Genomic DNA, 22,435 nt, shown 5'->3' with positions numbered 1-22,435 from the left:
TTATTATTATTGAACCTGGACGGTGAGAAGTTTGGGGTAAAGACATGCACGGAGCCTGAGGACCGCGCCCACTATGTCAAGGATGCAGCAACCCAAAGCATTAAGAATCAGATAGATTTGGGTAGGAAAAAAATAAAACCAGAAGGGATGAGAACCCAGCCGCCGCCACCCCTTCTCCCCGCAGTCCCCACGCTGGCCTCAGTCCCTCCTTGGCAGGTGCACCCCTCTCACCCGAACCGGCGACTCCCTCCTGCTTCCACTGCTGCAGCTCAGCCTCAGTGGGGAAGCCCCTCAGAAGGGCCAGCTCCGGAGTCCACATCACCCCAGACATCGCTGCAGCCAAAACAGAATCCTACGAAGGTCACACAGGTGTCAACAAAAGAAAGTGAAAGGAAGAGGGTCCAAAGACGTCGAAGACTAGTGGCGACAGCTCCTGTAAGCACATCCACAGCCCTAGAACCCCATGTGCAGACACGAGCACACGGAGGCGGCCATAACGTTAGCGCGGAGAACCCTGGGAAGCACTCACAAACTCTCGGGGACCCGCTTCCGCTTAGGAGGCCAACCCGAGACCTTGGTACTGAGCATGCCCAGTAGGAATGCCCCACCCCGAGCAGGGGAATGGTCGGTGTTTGGGGGGCGTGGCCGACCTCAGCCCTGCCCCCAGGGGGGTGCTGCTGAAGGAGTGGAGGGCGTGGAGTCATCTTGTACCGCCCACCGAGGAGGCAGGTTGAAGTGCCGTTCAAAGTTGCGATTTTGCCCAGCTGCGGTTTACTTGGAAGGTCTAAGGCTTTGATTCCTAAACCTGCTTGGGTCAGAACCCTCCAGACTACCTGATGAAAGCCATAGTCCTTCCCGCAAAAGCACGTGGACCCTAACCACCAACACTGGGGTACCATTTCAGGGAGTTAGAGACCCTCTGAAGTGGAGTCTGTGAACCCCAGGTTAACAACCCCGTCAGCAGGGCTTCCCTGGCGCCGCAGTGGTTAAGAATCCTCCTGCCAATGCAGGGGACACCGGTTCGAGCCCTGGTCCGGGAAGATCATACATGCCGCGGAGCAACGAAGCCCGCGCGCCACAAGTACTGAGCCCACGTGCCAGACTACTGAAGCCTGCGCGCCTGGAGCCCGTGCTCTGCAACAAGAGAAGCAACCGCAGTGAGAAGCCCGCGCACCGCATCGAAGAGTAGCCCCTGCTCACCACAACTAGAGAAATCCTGCGTGCAGCAACGAAGACCCAACGCAGCCAAAAATAAATAAATTTAAATTAAAATTTAAAAATACTGTAAAAAAAAAAAAAAAGAACCCCGTCAGCAGAGGTCTTTATTCTTGAATGTATTCAAGTGAAGAAAAGTATCTGGTTTTGATGCTGCCACTACATAAATCATAACTAGGTGGGACATCTGGCTCAGCCACTGGTGCAGAGAAACTTTTGGAGGCTAGACTGTGAGAAACCTCCCAGCCCTGCGTGCCTACTGCCGGCCCAGAGCTGGCGCCTTAGTCGCACGTCTTTTAATCTTCATAGCCGCACTCCTAGGCCAAAACGGAGCTCTGAGAGCCGGACTTGGTGCAACAGGACTCTGCCCCAGTCAGCTTGAAGCCTGCACCGTGAGTGCGCCTGCCGTACACGATCCAGGAGAAAGCTGCAGGGTGACACTGACCACACGGGATTCATGGAAGAATCAAGTGCAGTTCTGGAAGAGCCTCGCCCAGTACCGGCTCCAAGGCGAGAAGCGAAGTAATTCTTTTTTTTTTTTTTACAACTTACACATACTTTATTTACTTGACTGAAAGCCTTATGGTACATAAAATGCTTTCTATAGTTGATCTCGGCTTTGTTCACACCGAAGTGAGTTGTGTCCGGGTTTTCTGTGCTCAAGACTGCTCAATTGCTGCTCTGCCGCTGTTGGTTTGTTTTCTTTCAGGATCAAGGTGGTACTTTCATATAAAATCTTGTTTTTAATTCCTTCTCTGGCAAGTCTTTCCTGGATTCTTAGCTTTGCATAATTACACCTACAATGGAACCAGCATCCTAAAGTCACCAAGATAAATCCTCCTACTCCAACGTCACATGATCTTCTAATTCTACCTTCGCCTTCCCGGGCTCCCCGGGCTCCGGCGCAGCCGCCATGGGTACAGTCGGCACCTCCTACGAATTCTTAATTCACTTTCTTCCTCAGGACCCAGAGCCCCTCTAGACTTTGGAAGAGGTGCTCGGCTTAGCTCAGCAGCTGCCAGCAGATGCCAACAGAAGCCAGACCTGGGCTGTGAGAGAAGAGCAGATGCCCTAGAATGTTTTCTCATTGAGAAGTAATGAAAAGGTGTTTGTGCAGGGAACCATTTTTGATCGGTGCGATCATCTGTTTTTTCAAGCACAAAAGCTAGCACTGTGGAACTATTTGACAGTTGTTAAAGATCAACAGTTGCAGAAACACACTAACCACTACACCAAGTTCCTCACTTGTGTGTAGAGCCCCATTGACCCACAGGGTGAACTTGGAGCTCTCAGTATAATTCAAGTTTTGTTTTGCTTTTTCTAATTGAAGCATAGTTGATTTACAATGTTGTGTTAAGTTCTGCTGTATCAAGGTTTATTTTAAATGTGATTTGCGAGACAATGATAGTCATTAAATCTATTAATCTCCCTTGAAACAAAATGGACTCCAGTAATAAAAATGGGAGAAAAAAAATCTCAATTTAAAAAAACAAATACTGAGACTTCCCTGGAGGTCCAGTGGTTAGGATTTCGCCTTCCAATGCAGGGGGTGCAGGTTCGATCCCTGGTCAGGAACCTAAGATCCCACATGCCTTGAGGCCAAAAAACCAAAACATAAAACAGAAGCAGTATTTTAACAAATGCAATACAGACTTTAAAAATGGTCCACATCGGGCTTCCCTGGTGGCGCAGTGGTTGGGAGTCTGCCTGCCAGTGCAGGGGACGCGGGTTCGGGCCCTGGTCTGGGAGGATCCCGCGTGCCGCGGGGCAACTGGGCCCGTGGGCCACAATTGCTGGGCCTGCGCGTCTGGAGCCTGTGCTCCGCGGCAGGGCCGCGATAATGAGAGGCCCGGCCTGCGCACCGCGATGAGGGGTGGCCCCCGCTTGCCGCAGCTGGGGAGGGCCCTCGCACGGAAATGAAGACCCAACACAGCCATAAATAAATAAATAAATAAAATTAAAAAAAAAAAAAAATGGTCCACATCAAAAGAATAAATTAGTTAATTAAATAAATAAAAATTAAAAAGAAAATACTGAGTGGAAACTGAGTTGGTAGGTGAGCTATGTCCACTTTAGGATCAGTGTAGAGTGCCTTGGCTGGAAGGTCTGTTGGGAACCCAGATGTCGCTATTTATAAGTCCTTTTTCTTATGCTAGTCAGATTTCTCAGAGAGACTCTTTAAATCTCCCACCTGGATGGTGTCTGGTTGCCAGAATTTCAGAGCCAAGTGGAGCAAGAAAGCCAGGAGTCTCAGCATTCAGGACCCAGTCTGTATATGGGACCCACTACAGGGTCCATATACACCACTGCAGGGGTGGTGGAGGGAAAGCAGTGGATGCAGGTTCCAAATGACTGACTCAGGTGTGCAGGAGTCCTCCTAACTTTAGCCCCTCCCTCTCCCACCCCATAATCTTCGGTCCCAGAGGCACCTAGTGCTCCCAGTTCCTGAGTCTTTTGGGGATTCTTCAGTGTAGATAAAAGGTGGCCTTAGCTTTCCCTGTTGCATTTTTAGGATTGGGCTTTCTTTGGTCAGTGAAATCAGTTACCGAGCTTCCAACACTGTTAACTACTCTCATCTTCTCTTTCCTTGAGAGTTATGTCTTAATTTTTTTTCTTTACCGTAGTTTTTAAAATTAATTTTTATTGGAGTATAGTTGCTTTACAATGTTGTCAGTGTCTGCTGTACAGCAAGGTGAATCAGTTATACATATACATATATCTAATCTTTTTTAGATTCGCTTCCCATCTAGGTCACCACAGAGCAGAGTTCCCTGTGCTATAGAGTAGGTTCTCATTAGTTATCTATTTTACATATAGTAGTGTATATATGTCAATCCCAGTCTCCCAATTCATTCCACCCCTCCCTTCCCCCCTTGGTAACCGTAAGTTTGTTTTCTACATCTGTGACTCTATTTCTGCTTTGCAACTAAGTTAAACTGTACCATTTTTCTAGATTCCACATATAACTGATACTATACGATATCTGTCTTTCTCTTTCTGACTTATTTCACTCGGTGTGACAATCTCTAGGTCCATCCATGTCGCTGCAAATGGCATTATTTCATTCCTTTTTATGGCTGATAATATTCCATTGTATATATGTACCACATCTTCTTTATGCATTCTTCTGTCGATGGACATTTAGGTTGCTTCCATGTCCTGACTATTGTAAATAGTGCTGCAATGAACACCTGGGTGCATGCATCCTTTCGAATTATGGTTTTCTCCAGATATATGCAGAGTGGGATTGCTGGATCATATGGTAGCTCTATTTTTAGTTTTTAAGGAACCTCCATACTGTTCTCCATAGTAGCTGTACCAATTTACATTCCTACCAACAGTGTAGGAGGGTTCCCTTTTCTCCACACCCTCTCCAGCATTTATTGTTTAGAGATTTTTTGATGATGGCCATTCTGACTGGTGTGAGGTGATACCTCATTGTAGTTTTGATCTGCATTTCTCTAATAATTAGTGATGTTGAGCATCTTTTCATGTGTTTTTTGGCCATCTGTACATCTTCTTTGGAGAAATGTCTATTTAGATCTTCTGCCCATTTTTTGATTGTGTTGTTTGTTTTTTTGATATTGAGCTGCATAAGCTGTCTTTACCATAGTTTTAATGGGTTTTGAAGGAGAGAAATTAGATGCATATATTCAATATGCCATGTTTACACAGAACCTTAAATTGTGTTGTAAATGACACCTTTCTCCAAGTAGCTTCAGGTTTGATACATTTATGTGTTTTAACTAATTCTATCTCATGTCTTTTCAGGTAGTAAAGGGGAGGCAGGATCTTTTCACTAGCTCAAGACCTTCTTCACTGGCATGGAGAAGTCAGGATTGTAACCAGCATTTCATGACCCTTCAATCCCTTTTCATATTCATTAACAACTCTCATGTTTAATAATGATAATAATTTTTTAATGTTTGCAAATGTTTTTTGGAGTTTTTTTGTTTTACATTTATTTATTTATTTATTTTTGGCTGCGCTGGGTCTTTGTTGCTGCGCGCGGGCTTTCTCTAGTTACAGTGAGCAGGGGCTACTATTTGTTGCTGTGCGCGGGTTCTCATTGCGGTGGCTTCTCTTGTTGCGGAGCATGGGCTCTAGGCTCGCAGGCTCAGTAGTTGTGGCACACAGGCTTAGTTACTCCGCGGCATATGGGATCTTCCTGGACCAAGGCTCAAACCCGTGTCCCCTGCATTGGCAGGCGGATTCTTAACCACTGCGCCACCAGGGAAGCCCTGCAAATGTTTATAGCAGCATTTTTAGTAATAGCCAAAAACTGGAAACAACACAAATGTCCATCCACAGGTAAATGAATAATCAAATTGTGGTATATTCATACAATTGAATACTGTTCCCCTATAAAAAAGAATGAACTATAGATACACCCAATACACACAAGTATCAAAATAATTATGCTGAGTGAAATAAGTCAGAAAAAAAAAGAGAACATCTTATATGATTCCATTTATATAAATGTAAACTAAACTCTAATGACAGAAAGCAGATCAGTGGTTTTGGGGATGGGGAGGTGGAGAGGAAAGCAGGGAAGGGTTACAAAGAGGAACAAGAACTTTGGGGAATGATGGATGTGTTCACTATCTTGATTGTGCTGATGGTTCCATGGAAATGTACATATGGAAAAACATCACCCTGTACAGTTAAAATATGTGCACTTTATTCTATGTCAATTAGACCTCTATAACACTGTCTTTTAAAAATTGTTCTCTAAGGCTTTAAATCTGATCTCCCAAGACTAATATTCTCCAAAAGCCTTCTCCTGACATACAATTCTTTCTTCTCATCCCACCACTGGTCCTCTACCTTTTCCAAACACTGTGTCCCTCAGAACACAGACACATAGGGTACTCACCCAAAACATGGTGACCATCACCAACCCATAGGGTATTAAAGCCAGCAACTGGACGGGGCTACCCTCCCCCTTACCTTGTAGCCATTACAATCACTGCCGTTTTGGTTAAGGCCACTGAGAAAATCGCTGTGGGATTCCCATTAGCCATTTTTGTATCTCATGCTGTAGAAGCTCTCCTGAATTCTCATCACACTCAGTATTTCTCAGTCAGTCGCCTCATATGAAGTGTTTTTGTTAACTGTCCTTCACATAACTCTTTTACACTATACTAACCTTAACCCAGTTACTCTTCCCTCTGTTACTGATGAGACCCTCATGACAGCTTAAAGCTGACGGACCACCTCCTGACTCCCCATGATGATCTGCAGGAGATTCCACTGGGTAACATTGACTTCACATGGTTCACTGATGGTTCTTATTTTTTAAATGACAATGGTAAATATTGTTATGGGTATTCTATTACAACTCCTTTTGATGTTGTTGAGGCAGCATCTTTACCTATGGTTACTTCAGCCCGACAAGCTGAATTATATGTTCTTACATGGGCTTGTACTTTAGCCAAGGACAAAACTGGCAATATTTATACCAATAGTAGATATGCTTTTAGATTACCTGTGATTTTGGAATGTTGTGGAAGCAGTGTGGCTTCCTAACTTCTAGTGGAAATAAAATTTTAAATGGCCCCTATGTTCAGGAATTATTTAATGTAATACTTTTACTTGCCTCTTTAGCTACTTTTAAGATACTGGGGCATTCTAAACTTGACTCTCTGGAAGCTAGGGGAAATCATCCTGCCAATATTGCTGCAAGGAATGCTGCCCTTAAAGCAGCCAAATCTCTGTCATGGTTTGAAGAAATATTTCCCCAAATGATAATTTAGAAAAACTGGCTAGAGAGCTCAACAATTAGCCTCAAAAAAGGAAAAACAAGATTGGAAATTCAACAATTGTTGGTTTGATAAAAAGAGAAAGCTCTGGTTTGGACCAAATAACAACCCAGTCCTACAGGAGACTCTAAAATTCCCACTCCTCACCACTGTGCATGCATTAAACCATTGGTCTAACGAAGGGGGGAAAACTGCGGTGGGGTGGGGATGGTGGTGTGCTGAATTGGGCGATTGGGATTGACATGTATACACTGATGTGTATAAAACTGATGACTAATAAGAACCTGCAGTATAAAAAAACAAACAAACAAAGCAACTAATACTAAACTTTCATTGGGTTATTTGTATGGAAATATGTTAATATAAATGTTTCAGACATTACATGAAATTTCTAAAAAAAAAACCGTTGGTCTACTGACAAAATAACAGCCTGCAAGAATCAATACTGGTGATTATTAACAAGGCCACAATATCAACAAGGCCACAAAAGCACCTACCTCGCTTGTCCCACTTGTCCAAAGTACAACCCAGGGAAGCCTGTTGGTACTGCTCCCAGACATCTTAAACTGCCCAATGGACTGCTCGAGCTCTGGCAAATGGATTTGATACAACTTCCTGTGTCTAGTGAATATAAATGTGTTTTAGTCGCGGTTTGTATGTTTTCACACTGGACTGAAGCCTTCCCTTGCAGACAGGCTATTGCCTCTTCTATGGCTAAAGTCCTTTTGGAAAAGATTACCCCTACCTGGGAAACTCCACTCAAATTTCGCAGTGATTGAGGAACCCATTTTACTGGCCATGTGCTTCAACGAGTCTATGCTGCTTCGCTGGTTTTATAGCACTTTCACTGTGCTCACCAAGCTCAAACCTCTGGTTTAGTCAAACGCACTTACAGCATTATTAAGACTCAATTGGCAAAATTTGTAGAGGTCCTCCAAATACGCTAGGCAAAAGCATTGCCATTGGTCCTTCTAAATCTCAGACCCACCCCTTTTGGAACTCATGAACTCTCACCTACTGGGATAGTCACAGGATGCCCAATGCAATTGGCCTCTGCTTCTTTTGATCCACAACGGATAAAAGGAAAGGTAGTCCAACATTGCAAAGGCCTAACTGCTTCTATTAAAAATAACCTTGTTTTGGTAGAGCAATCTTTTCTCAGCAAACCCTTAGGAAACAAAGACCTTAAGCATCACATCTTGCAACCTAGAGATTTCATCTATTGGAAAGGAAACCTTCAGAAGAACTTTCTTCAACCACACCGGACAGGCCCCTGCCAAGTATTGCTAACCAACCCTTGTGCCCCCAAATTCCAATCAACAGACTCTTGGATTCACATGACACAGCTAAAGAAAGTGCCAAAACCTGACTGGACCTACATATCATCTGGTGACCTGAAGTAAAGATTTCCTGGATTTGAAGCAGACAACATCTGATGAGACAGCCTTCCCAAGATATCTGGACTAGGTCTGTTAGAATTTTGTTGTCAAACCTTTGATGATGATGTAATGCTTCAGATGATTTCCAATGTCTATGATCTTGATAACATACGGACTTCAGACAAAAAGTGCCTGAGAGTTCTCCCTCCTACCTGTCCTTGTTACTTGAATATGACCTTAATCAGTTTCCAATCTGTCGACTTTCCCTCTGACATGAGACATTACGCTCAGGAAAGGTCTTTCCTGACATAGAGGAAAAAAAAGCCACTGAAACTAGAAAACTTGACTATTGATCAGGGATACTTTCAGAGAAAGACCTTGATCAATAGAGGGAAATGTAAAAAATTAACAAACAGACATTTCAGTTAAACAGAGTTGGGAGACCAGAAGGGGGTACTTACACGTGGCTTGCCATGGTTGCAGGCCCCAAATTGCAATTCTCTGATGATCCTAAATAAACCCATCTTTGCTGAAGAAATATCTGGCAGTCTATTTGTTTCAGGCCAACAATACATTTAAACTTTATATACTTTAAATAAAAATACATGTTTTTAAATCCTTTAGTTGATTAATGTTAAAAGAAGCTGGAAACTCTTGATTATTATAGTGAGCTGACTAGTATCCCCAAAGACATCAAGTCTTAATCCTTGTTACCTTATTTGGAAAAAGAGTCTTTGCAGTTGTGGTTAAGGATTTAAAAATGAGGTGATAATCCTGGATAATCCCAATGGGTTCAAAGTGCCATCACCAGTGTCCATATTAGAGACAGGCAGAGGGAGATTATACACACACACACACACACACACACACAAGAAAGATATGTGAAGATGGGGGCAGAGGTTGGAGTAGTGCATCCACAAGCCAACAAATGCTGGCAGTCACCAGAAGCTGGAAAAGACAAGGAATGGATTCTCCCCTAGAGCCTTCAGAGGGACAGTAGCCCTGCCAAGACCTTGATTTTGGACTTTTGGTCTTCAGAACTGTGAATGAATAAATTTTTGTTGCTTTAGGTCACCAAGTTTGTGGTAATTTGCTACAGCAGCCCTAGGAACTAATACAAATATTAAAACATAATTAATGATTTTGTATAAGTAAAGGCAAGATAAATACATTTTATGGAATAAATATATAATGTTAATTATGTATGTCTATTTCATTACTTATCCAAACATTACTGGCCCTTCAATTGCCCAATAAATTAATTATTTTAATTAATTATTTTGATGACTAGCACTTATATAAAAAACTTAGTTTAACACATTTTTTTGCTATGAAAATATATTTGTCAAAGTAGTATTATAGGACATATTTCACATAATACTTTGTTAGCTTGATTAAGAACCTAAAAATGGCATGTGTATCTTCATTTCCATCTTGCCTCTCACCCTGTAAATGTTATAAGCAGACTTCTGTGTGATGTCCTTTTAGTTTGGAACAAGAAAGAAGATTTCTACCTTCCAGTCTCCCTACCTGCCTCCTCAATTCCAGTTTTCGATCTGAAGACACTTATCCACATGATCAATGTAACATGTACTTTCATGCATTAAGAGGATAATCACTTCACAGACAAAAAAAGAATAGCCACTTCACATAAAAAACAGACACACAGATCAGCGGAACAGAACTGAGAGCCAAGAAATAAACCCCTGTATATATGGACAGTTAATTTATGACAGAGGAGCCAAGAAGATACAGTAGAGAGAAGAGAGTCTCTTTGATAAATTGTGTTGGGAAAACTGGACAGCCACATGCAAAAGAATGAAACTAGACCACTATCTTATACCATACACAAAAATTAACTCAAAATGGCTTAAAGATTTTAAGACCTGAAACCATAAAATTCCTGGAAGAAAGAAAAGGTGGTAAACGCATTGACATTGGTCTTAGCAATGTTTGGTGGATCTGACTCCAAAAGCAAAAGAAACAAAAGCAAAAATAAATAAATGGGATTACATCAAACTAGAAAGCTTCTGCATAGTGAAGGAAACCATCATCAAAATGAAAAGGCAACCTACTGAATGGGAAAAGATATTTACAAATCATACACTTGACAAAGGGTTAATATCCAAAATATATAAAGAACTCATACAACTCAACAACAAAAAGCACTTAATTAAAAAATGGGCAGAAGTTCTGAATATACATTTTTCCAAAGAAGACATACACACGGCCAACAGGCACATGAAAAGATGTTCAACATCACTAATCATCATACCTGTTAGAATGGCTATTATCAAAAAGACAAGAAACAACAAATGTTGGAGAGGATGTAGAGAAAAGGAAACCCTTGTGCACTACTGGTGGGAATGTAAATTGGTGCAGCCACTGTGGAAAATGGTATGGAGATTCCTGAAAAATTTAAGAATAGAACTACCATGTGATTCAGCTATTTCACTTCTGGGTATTTATCTGAAGAACAATAAAACATTAACTTGAAAAGACATATGCACCCCTATGCTCACTGCAGCATTTTTTACAATATCCTAGATATGGAAAAAACTTAAGTGTCCATCAATGGGTGAATGGATAAAGATGTGGTATGTATATATAATAGAATACCACTCAGACATTAAAAAAAAAAAAAAAAAGGAAATCTTGCCACTTGAGACAGCATGGATGGAACTTGAGGATATTATGCTAAGTCAAATAAGTCTGACAGAGAAAGACAAATACCATATGATTTCACTCATATGTGTAATTTAAACAAACAAACAAAAGAAAGAAAGAAAGAAAAACAAACTCGTAGATACAGAGAACAGATTGGTGTTTACCAGAGAGTAAAGAGGTTAGGGACTGAGGGAAAGGGGTGAAGGGGTCAATTGTATGGTGACAGATGGTAACTAGACTTTGGGGGTGGTCACTTTACAGAGTATACAGACATAAAATTAAATGTTGTACACCTGAAACTGTATAATGTTATATACCAATTTTACCTCAACTGAAAAAAAAAAAGAGGATAGCCACTTTAAAGTAATATCAGAGCCATAGACAGCCTATCAAAATCTGTACACACGTGGCATGGGGAGGGCTTTTCCCTCTCAGGCATATAAGAGAAAAATTCCTGAAGTTTGGGAAGGGCATCAACTTCAGGGGGAAAACTAATAGAAATAGAAGAGAGTGGATTGAGAGAGAATTACCACTTTTGGGAGCAGTTAATAATGGTTCTCAAATCAGGCTGTCCATCAAAACCACCTCGGGAGTTTTGTAATCACCTGCTTGGAATCAACCCTCACTAATTAAATCAGAAGCTCTGGCAGGTGGGGAGACTCCTCTTCTCAGGAGTTTTTAAAGGTCTCCACGTGAGTCTAATAAGCCAGGGATGAGAACCATGAACTGGTATGTACCACGGATGCTGTGCTAGGCATTCCCCTTAAGTTATGCCCTTGATACTTATAATAACACAGATAGTTATTATTGTTTCCAATTACAGATGAAGAAAATGACTCTCAGAGAAGTCATGTGGCTTGCCTGAGGCCACACAACTAGTGATCTGAAGAACCAGGATGATTCCAACCTTCTTTCCTCTGTAGACCAACAAAATATCATTGACTTGGATTCAGAGTGTAAACTTGTCAATCAGCCAGAAAGTACCACAAATTCCCTTGTCTAGAGCTAAGAGATGTTCAGCCACTTTAGGAGAAAAGTGGGACATATGAAAGTCACTTTTTATGTTGAGAATAACATTCCCCAAAATTTAGGAAAAGACTGGCTATTCTGCCAGCCATTAAACCTATTCAATCAATTAATGAAAACCTCCCTCACTGAATATACTTTTGTAAGCCATCCAATCAGTGTTAGACTCTTGCTTCTGAAAGTCAGCCTGTCAGGGATGGACTCAATCAAATAAACTTACCTCTGAGTGCCAACCAACCAACAAGAGTGTCAACTAGGTAGTCATACTTCAGATGATGTCAATTCCTTATTGCTCTGAAAGTCTGCCAGACCCTGATCTGCACACTGCCCCAAACCCATGCAAGACCAACACGCTGCTCAGCTGTGAGAGACTGGGCCTGACCAGCATAACTTTCCCACTGATGACATATTTAAGATCCTTTAAAACCAAAATGGAGTAAATGTGATTCAGGCATTCAAAGTAGAGCCTGGTGGCCATTGTGAATGTGGTTTCAGACACATTCCTGCATCAACTGAGAATCTGAATTTTCTGAACTGTATCAAACTCAAGGACACCACCAGCCATTTTCAAAACAATAACTGCTAGCAGCTACCAGATGCAACCATATGGCCTCAAAGTCTCCCCTTGTAAACATGAAACCATTCTGGACCCCAATCAATCCTTGCTTAACAAGCACCCTTCATGCCAGCTCTAATCCTAATTCTTAACAATTTACGCAACTTTTCAATTTTTGCCTATATAAGACTCTCCCATTTTGTAGTCCAGCAGAACACAATTCAAGTGCGTCTTGAATTTGTGTTTCCCAAGCTATAATCCTCAGTTTGGCTCAAATAAAGCTCTTTTCTATTCCTGTTACAGATTGTTTATTGATTATTTGCACTGACACCTCGCTATATGTTACGGGCTGAATTGTGTAGGCCCCCCAAATTCCTATGTTGAATTCCTATGCTAATTCCTTAGCCCCCCAATTAGGACCCCTCAAAATGTGATTGTAAAAAAAAAAAGTGATTGTATTTGGAGATAGGGTCTTTAAAGAGGTAATTAAAGTAAAATAAGGTCATTAGGGTGGGCACTAATCCAAAGTGACTGGTGTCCTTCTTGTAAAGGAGAATGTGAGATACTGTTACCAAGCATATACGTTAACCAACTGTGCTGGCCTTGTTCTTGGTGTGTCACAGGTTTGCCTATGACAAAGTCTAAACTTCTTCCTGGAAGAATTTCTACCTCTTATACAAAGCTATACCATAATCCTAACTCTTGAATTTTCTTTGGTAAATGGAAAAATTAAACAAAGAATTTTTTTAATCTTTTAAAACTCAGAACAACAATGGCCATCACGGGAAGCTTTTGACATGTCATAAAGAATAAATATGTTTAAGAGGCATTCTGAAAAAAATTAGGAGACAAAACACCAAATAGACAATATCAGCTTCTTGAAAATTGGAAAAGTGAGGCCTCAAAAAAAAAAAAAAAAAATCAAACTCCAAGACAGTACCCAATGGGACTTCCCTGGTGGTCCACTGGTTAAGAATCAGCTTTCCAATGTAGGGGATGTGGGTTTGATCCCTGGTTGGGGAACTAAGATCCCACATGCCACGGGGCAACTTAGTCCGTGCGCGGCAACCATAGAGCCCTAGAGCCCACACGTTGCTACTACTGAGCCCACACGACACGGTTAGAGAGAAGCCTGCGTGCTGCAACGAAAGATCCCACATGTCACAACTAAGACTCAACTCAGACTGTGGTCAGAAGAGCCGGATGTGAGGCCTCCACATGTAGCCCCCTGTGAGCAAGTGAAACCCGACTAAGCACAAAGGAAAAAAAAAAGCCATCTCAGAGCTGTGACTATTTTCAGGCTACTGTTTTTCTCTGTGGAACACTGCCTGCAAAAAAAAGAAGTAGGTAATTCTAATGTGCAACACAGACGGACAGCCAATGCAGGCCAGCTTCTCCAACTCTGAAGGCACTCCAGCTGTGTGGCTGACAGGGTCTTGGTGCTCCGGCCGGGTGTCAGGCCTGAGCCTCTGAGGTGGGAGAGCCAAGTTGAGGACACTGGACCACCAGAGACCTCCTGGCCCCACATAATACCAATTGGCAAGAGGTCTCGCAGAGATCTCCATCTCAACACTAAGACCCAGCTCCACTCAACGAACAGCAAGCTACAGTGCTGGACACCCCATGCCAAACAACTAGCAAGACAGGAACACAACCCCACCCATTAGCAGTGAGGCTTCCTAAAATCATATTAAGTTCACAGACACCCCAAAACACACCACAGGACGCAGTCCTGCCCAACAGAAAGACAAGATCCAGCTTCATCCACCAGAACACAGGCACAAGTCCCCTCCACCAGGAAGCCTACACAAGCCACTGAACCAGCCTTATTCACTGGGGGCAGACACCAAAAACAACGGAAACTATGAACCTGAAGCCTGCAAAAAGGAAACCCCAAACACAGTAAGTTAAGCAAAATGAGAAGACAGAGCAATATGCAGCAGCTGAAGGAGCAAGGTAAAAACCCACCAGACCAAACAAATGAAGAGGAAATAGGCAGTCTACCTGAAAAAGAATTCAGAACAATGATAGTAAAGATGATCCAAAATCTTGGAAATAGAATGGAGAAAATACAAGAAACGTTTAACAAGGACCTAGAAGAACTAAAGAGCAAACAAACAATGATGAACAACACAATAAATGAAATTAAAAATTCTCAAGAAGGAATCAATAGCAGAATAACTGAGGCAGAAGAATGGATAAGTGACCTGGAAGATAAAGTAGTGGAAATAACTACTGCAGAGCAGAATAAAGAAAAAAGAATGAAAAGAATGGAGGACAGTCTCAGAGATCTCTGGGACAACATTAAACATACCAACATTCGAATTACAGGGGTCCCGAAAGAAGAGAAAAAGAAAGGGACTGAGAAAATATTTGAAGACATTATAGTTGAAAACTTCCCTAATATGGGAAAGGAAATAGTCAACCAAGTCCAGGAAGCACAGAGAGTCCCATACAGAATAAATCCAAGGAGAAACACACCAAGACACATATTAATCAAACTATCAAAAATTAAATACAAAGAAAAAATATTAAAAGCAGCAAAGGAAAAACAACAAATTACAAGGGAATCCCCATAAGGTTAACAGCTGATCTTTCAGCAGAAATTCTGCAAGCCAGAAGGGTGTGGCAGGACATATTTAAAGTGATGAAAGGGGAAAACCTACAACCAAGATTACTCTACCCAGCAAGGATCTCATGGAGATTCAACAGAGAAATTAAAACCTTTACAGACAAGCAAAAGCTAAGAGAATTCAGCACCACCAAACCAGCTTTACAACAAATACTAAAGGAACTTCTCTAGGCAGGAAACACAAGAGAAGGAAAGACCTACAATAACAAATCCAAAACAATTGAGAAAATGGTATTAGGAAAATACATATCGATAATTATGTTAAATGTAAATGGATTAAATGCTCCCAGCAAAAGACACAAACTGGCTGAATGGATACAAAAACAAGACCCATATATATGCTATCTATAAGAGACCCACTTCAGACCTAGGGACACATACAGACTGAACGTGAGGGGATGGAAAAAGATATCCTATGCAAATGGAAATCAAAAGAAAGCTGGAGCAGCAATTCTCATATCAGACAAAACAGACTTTAAAATAAAGACTATTACAAGAGACAAAGAAGGACACTCCGTAATGATCAAGGGATCAATCGAAGAAGAAGATATAACAATTGTAAATATTTATGCACCCAACATAGGAGCACCTCAATACATAAGTCAAATGCTAACAGCCATAAAAGGGGAAACTGACAGTAACACAATAATAGTAGGGGACTTTAACACCCCACTTCCACCAATGGACACATCAACCAAAATGAAAATAAATAAGGAAACACAAGGTTTATTTATTTTTTAAAATAAATTTTATTTATTTATTTATTTATTTATGGCTGTGTTGGGTCTTCGTTGCTGCCCGTGCTTTCTCTAGTTGCAGCGAGCAGGGCCTACTCTTCGTTGCGGTGTGCGGGCTTCTCCTTGTGGTGGCTTCTCTTGTTGCACAGCACGGGCTCTAGGCGCGTGGGCTTCATTAGTTGTGGCTCCCAGGCTCTAGAGCACAGGCTCACTAGTTGTGGCGCATGGGCTTAGCTGCTCCGTGGCATGTGGGATATTCCCAGATCAGGGCTCGAACCCATGTCCCCTGTATTTGCAGGTGGACTCTCAACCACTGCACCACCAGGGAAGCCCAGGAAACACAAGCTTTGAATGCCACATTAAACAAGACAGACTTAATTGATATTTATAGGACATTCCATACAAAAACAACAGAATACACTTTCTTCTCAAGTGCTCATGGAACATTCTCCAGGATAAATCATATCTTGTGTCACAAATTAAGCTTTGGTAAATTTAAGAAAATTGAAATCGTATCAAGTATCTTTTCCAACCACAATGCTATGACACTAGATATCAATTACAGGAAAAAATCCGTAAAAAACACAAACACATGGAGGCTAAACAATACACTATTAAATAACCAAGAGATCACTGAAGAAATCAAAGAGGAAAGCAAAAAATACCTAGAAACAAATGACAATGAAAACACGACGGCCCAAAGCCTATGAGATGCAGCAAAAGCAGTTCTAACAGGGAAGTTTATAGCAATACAATCCTAACTCAAGAAACAAGAAACATATCAAATAAACAACCTAACCTTACACCTAAAGCAATTAGAGAAAGAAGAACAAAAAAACCCTCAAAGTCAGCAGAAGGAAAGAAATCATAAAGATCAGATCAGAAATAAATGAAAAAGAAATGAAGAAAACAATAGCAAAGATCAATAAAACTAAAAGCTGGTTGGTTCTTTGAGAAGATAAACAAAATTGATTAAACCATTAACCAGACTCATCAAGAAAAAAAGGGAGAAGACTCAAATCAACAGAATTAGAAACGAAAAGGAGAAGTAACAACTGACACTGCAGAAATACAAAGGATCATGAGAGATTACTACAAGCAACTATATGCCAATAAAATGGCCAACCTGGAAGAAATGGACAAATTGTTAGAAAAGCACAACCTTCCAAGACTAAACCAGGAAGAAATAGAAAATATAAACAGACCAATCAGAAGCACTGAAATTGAAACTGATTAAAAATCTTCCAACAAACAAAAGCCCAGGACCAGATGGCTTCACAGGCGAATTCTATCAAACATTTAGAGAAGAGCTAACACCTATCCTTCTCAAACTCTTCCAAAATATAGCAGAGGGAGGAACACTCCCAAACTCATTCTATGAGGCCACCATCACCTTGATACCAAAACCAGACAAAGATGTCACAAAAAAAGAAAATTACAGGACAATATCACTAATGAGCATAGATGCAAAAATCCTCAACTAAATACTAGCAAACAGAATCCAGCAGCACATTAAACGGATCACACACCATGATCAAAAGGGGTTTATTCCAGGAATGGAAGGAATCTTCAATATACGCAAATCAATCAATGTGATACACCATAGTAACAAACTGAAGGATAAAAACCATATGATCATCTCAATAGATGCAGAAAAAGCTTTCAACAAAATTCAACACCCATTTATGATAAAAACTCTCCAGAAAACAGGCATAGAGGGAACATACCTCAACTTAATAAAGGCCATGTATGACACCCACAGCCAACATCGTTCTCAGTGGTGAGAAACTGAAACAATTTCCACTAAGATCAGGAACAAGACAAGGGTGCCCACTCTCACCACTATTATTCAACATAGTTTTGGAAGTTTTAGCCACAGCAGTCAGAGAAGAAAAGGAAATAAAAGGAATCCAAATCAGAAAAGAAGAAGTAAAGCTGTCACTGTTTGCAGGTGACATGATACTATACATAGAGAATCCTAAAGACTCTACCAGAAAACTCCTAGAGCTAATCAATGAATTTGGTAAAGTAACAGGATACAAAATTAATGCACAGAAATCTCTTGCATTCCCATACACTAATGATGAAAAATCTGAAAGAGAAATTAAGGAAGCACTCCCATTTACCATTGCAACAAAAAGAATAAAATATCTAGGAATAAACCTACCTAAGGAGACAAAAGACCTGTATGCAGAGAACTATAAGACACTGATGAAAGAAATTAAAGATGATACAAACAGATGGAGAGAGGTACCATGTTCTTGGATTGGAAGAATCAACATTGTGAAAATGAGTATACTACCCAAAGCAATCTACAGATTCAATGCAATCCCTATCAAACTACCACTGGCATTTTTCACAGAACTAGAACAAAAAATTTCACAATTTTTGTATGGAAACACAAAAGACCCCGAATAGCCAAAGCAATCTTCTGAAAGAAAAATGGAGCTGGAGGGATCAGGCTCCCTGACTTCAGACCATACTACAAAGCTACAGTAATCAAGACAGTATGGTACTGGCACAAAAACAGACATATAGATGAATGGAACAGGATAGAAAGCCCAGAGATAAACCCACGCACATATGGTCACCTTATTTTTGATAAAGGAGGGAAGAATATACAATGGAGAAAAGACACCCTCTTCAATAAGTGGTGCTGGGAAAACTGGACAGCTACATGTAAAAGAATGAAATTAGAACACTCCCTAACACCATACACAAAAATAAACTCAAAATGGATTAAAGACCTAAATGTAAGGCCAGACACTATAAAACTCTTAGAGGAAAACGTAGGCAGAACACTATGACATAAATCACAGCAAGATCCTTTTTGACCTACCTCCTAGAGAAATGGAAATAAAAACAAAAATAAACAAATGGGACCTAATGAAACTTAAAAGCTTTTGCACAGCAAAGGAAACCATAAACAAGACGAAAAGACAACCTTCAGAATGGGAGAAAATATTTGCAAATGAAGCAACTGACAAAGGATTAATCTCCAAAATTTACAAGCAGCTCATGCAGCTCAGTATCAAAAAAACAAACAACCCAATCCAAAAATGGGCAGAAGACCTAAGTAGACATTTCTCCAAAGAAGATACACAGATTGCCAACAAACCCATGAAAGAATGCTCAACATCACTAATCATTAGAGAAATGCAAATCAAAACTACAATGAGATATCACCTCACTCCAGTTAGAATGGCCATCATCAAAAAATCTACAAACAATAAATGCTGGAGAGGGTGTGGAGAAAAGGGAACCCTCTTGCACTGTTGGTAGGAATGTAAATTGATACAGCCACTATGGAGAATAGTATGGAGGTTCCTCAAAAAACTAAAAATAGAACTACCATATGACCCAGCAATCCCACTGCTGGGCATATACCCTGAGAAAACCATAATTCAAAAAGAGTCATGTACCACAATGTTCACTGCAGCTCTATTTACAATATCAGGACATGGAAGCAACCTAAGTGTCCATCGACAGACGAACTGATAAAGAAGATGTGGCACATATATACAATGGAATATTACTCAGCCATAAAAAGAAACGAAATTGAGTTATTTGTAGTGAGGTGGATGGACTTAGAGTCTGTCATACAGAGTGAAGTAAGTCAGAAAGAGAAAAACAAATACCGTATGCTAACACATATATATGGAATCTAAAAAAAAAAAAAAAAGGTTCTGAAGAACCCAGGGACAGACAGGACAGGAATAAAGACACAGACGTATAGAATGGACTTGAGGACACGGGGAGGGGGAAGGGGAAGCTGAGACGAAGTGAGAGAGTGGCATTGACATATATACACTACCAAATGTAAAACAGCTAGCTAGTGCAAAGCACCCGCATAGCACAGGAGATCAGCTCAGTGCTTTGTGACCACCTAGAGGGGTGGGACAGGGAGGGAGACGCAAGAGGGAGGGGATATGAGGATATATGTATATGTATAGCTGATTCACTTTGTTATACAGCAGCAACTAACATAACAATGTAAAGCAATTATACTCCAATAAAGATGTTAAAAAAAAAAGACCTGACACAGCCAAAAATAAATAAATAAATAAATTAATTAATTAATTAATTAAATATTTTTAAAAAGAGACAGTCTCAAAGCCTTTGTAACCTTCTGAATCCTATCCTCTGAGTTACTCTCTTGTTTTACTCAGGTTTACCTGATTTTCTAAATGAACTCTTTACCCACAGAATTTTCACCAAACACACACACATACTGTAGTAGACCCAATCAACTCTGTGAACGATAGGGAATTGAATGTACAGATTCTGGCAGAATAAAGGTACAGAGGCAGATAAACCACAAAGCTAATGCAGCTTAAGTTTTGTGGCCCCTCTCAAGACTCTGGGAACGGTCCTAACAATGTAGTGACCTGATCCTAAGATTGCATAAAATTTGCAATACGTAATAGAAAAGTAGGTTAATGATGGCTTAGGGCTGGTGAGGGGACAAGGGGAGAGGACAGTGATAGCTAAAAGATATGGGGTTTCTTCTTGAGATGATGAACATATTCTAAAGTTGTGGTGATGGCTGCACATATCTATGAATATACTAAAAACCACTGAATTTTACACTTCAAATGGTTAAATTGTATGGTATGTGAAATATATCTTAATACAACTTTTTTAAAAAATGATACTTTTTGGAATTTCCTGGTGGTCCAGTGGTTAGGACTCTGCACTTCCACTGCGGGGGGCATGGGTTCGATCTCTGGTTGGGTAACTAAGATCCTGCAAGCTGTGCAGCGTGGCCAAAAAAAAGATACTTTCATGTCAATCAGTTAGGTCTATTGTGCCTTTCACTGAGATACACTTCCCCTCTACTCAGGTGGCTTTGGAGTGGCTGTGGTAATCTGGGGGATCCAGGAAGTTGGGGATGTGTTTAATTTTGGTTTGGTGAGATAGATTTATATAGTATGCCGTCATTTCTGTGGATATTGCTAACCACTTCAGTGTAGGAACTGGCTTCCAGGAATATTCCTACACCCTCTGTACTGACCTACCATGAAACAAAAATGAAGGCTGGAGGTCTTAGAATGAAGTGAATGAATGAGTCCTGTGGTGCTCAACATGAGAGGTAGGTGGGTAATGGAAGAGAAACAAGATTTGAAATGCCCACAACCAGAAGCTGTCTATGTAAAATTCTTCCAGTAATCAGACTAATCTAAAATTGTGAGAAGATTAAATCCTCATCAATGCTTGTCCAAAATGGAAATCCACTCCTATCAGGAATATACTTGATTTTTACACTGAGTATGGATATCATTATAAATCCATCATGTTCTTTTCTTTTTTGACGGGAATCACAGAATACAAAATTTATGTGTTGGTGGGCCACAAACCTGTTGGAATACTATAAACAGTGTATATGTCCATGGGAGAAGTTGTATGTTTTATGCATCCCTACCATCACTAATAAAAAGCAAAGTTTGTTCAACCATGCAGGAAGAAATCATGAATTCTCTTTCTATTCAGTCTTAGAAAATATTACAAAAACCGTGGTCCTATGAAGAGGTAATCAAAAGATTACAGGCAAGAAAAAAAAACAAAACAAAAAGATTTTTTAAAAAACTGCAGCCAAAATATGTAAGGAAAAAGTATTATAAAGATGTATCTGTCAATTAGTTAATTAAATTATTTTATTTTTCTGCATTTCATGTTTGTGGCATTTTAATTGATTAGGGTCTCTTTTCTCATTTTAAATAAATATCCTTTTGTGTAATACAAAAAGAAAATCTAAAAACAAAAACCAATCAAACAAAAAGACAAGTACATTGTAAAACTGCTAGGACAGAAAGACAGATTTGAAGTTAAATTAAAACTACTGTCAAGAGGCAAGTAAAGGACTATAATTAAGGATTTTCGTCAACTTCAGGAAAACAGATAAAGGGACAAGATATTTGAGATAGGTTACAATCCTGGACTATAGCTCTGTATCAATTAGTTCAATTAACTGTTAGACTCTTAGATGGAAAAAAAAAGTTTCAGAATAGCAGGGTAAAAAAAAGATTCTGGGCTTCCCTGGTGGCGCAGTGGTTAAGAATCCGCCTGCCAATGCAGGGGAAACGGGTTCAAGCCCTGGTCTGGGAAGATCCCACATGCCGCAGAAGAGCTAAGCCCGTGTGCCACAACTACTGAGCCTGCGCTCTAGAGCCCGCGAGCCACAACTACTGAGACCAAGTGCCACAACTACTGAAGACCACGCGCCTAGAACCCGTGCTCCGCAACAAGAGAAGCTACCTCAATGAGAAGTCCGCGCACTGCAACAAAGAGTAACCCCCACTCACCGAAACTAGAGAAAGTCTGTGTGCAGCAACAAAGACCTAATGCAGCCAAAAATAAATAAATAAAAAATAAATAACTAAATAAAAAGAAAAAAAATTTATAAAAAAAAGATTTCAATAAAGCCTCTATGTAAAATTTAAAAATAAAAACACACTACATAA

General features: G+C 40.5%; 1 protein-coding gene and 1 pseudogene across 3 annotated transcripts in view; both read right to left on the bottom strand.

Moving 5' to 3' along the window:
• Positions 1 to 526, bottom strand: part of TTC27 (tetratricopeptide repeat domain 27) — a 188,516-nt gene extending 187,990 nt beyond the window's left edge. For 2 of the 3 annotated variants that reach the window (XM_061211184.1, XM_061211185.1), the window contains exon 1: positions 232 to 526. In XM_061211184.1, coding sequence (XP_061067167.1) covers positions 232 to 331 — 100 coding nt within the window. In that variant the 5' untranslated portion in view covers positions 332 to 526. The remainder of the gene's footprint in view (positions 1 to 231) is intronic. The other variant, XM_061211186.1, reaches the window with a different exon arrangement.
• Positions 527 to 1,874: 1,348 nt separating this feature from the next.
• Positions 1,875 to 9,932, bottom strand: LOC133104952 (cytochrome c oxidase assembly protein COX20, mitochondrial-like; annotated as a pseudogene).
• Between the last annotated feature and the right edge of the window lie 12,503 nt (positions 9,933 to 22,435).

The sequence above is a fragment of the Eubalaena glacialis genome, chromosome 14 (assembly GCF_028564815.1).
Source record: "Eubalaena glacialis isolate mEubGla1 chromosome 14, mEubGla1.1.hap2.+ XY, whole genome shotgun sequence".
NCBI classification, from domain to species: Eukaryota; Metazoa; Chordata; class Mammalia; order Artiodactyla; family Balaenidae; genus Eubalaena; species Eubalaena glacialis.
This window is presented reverse-complemented; position numbering and strand designations above follow the sequence as displayed.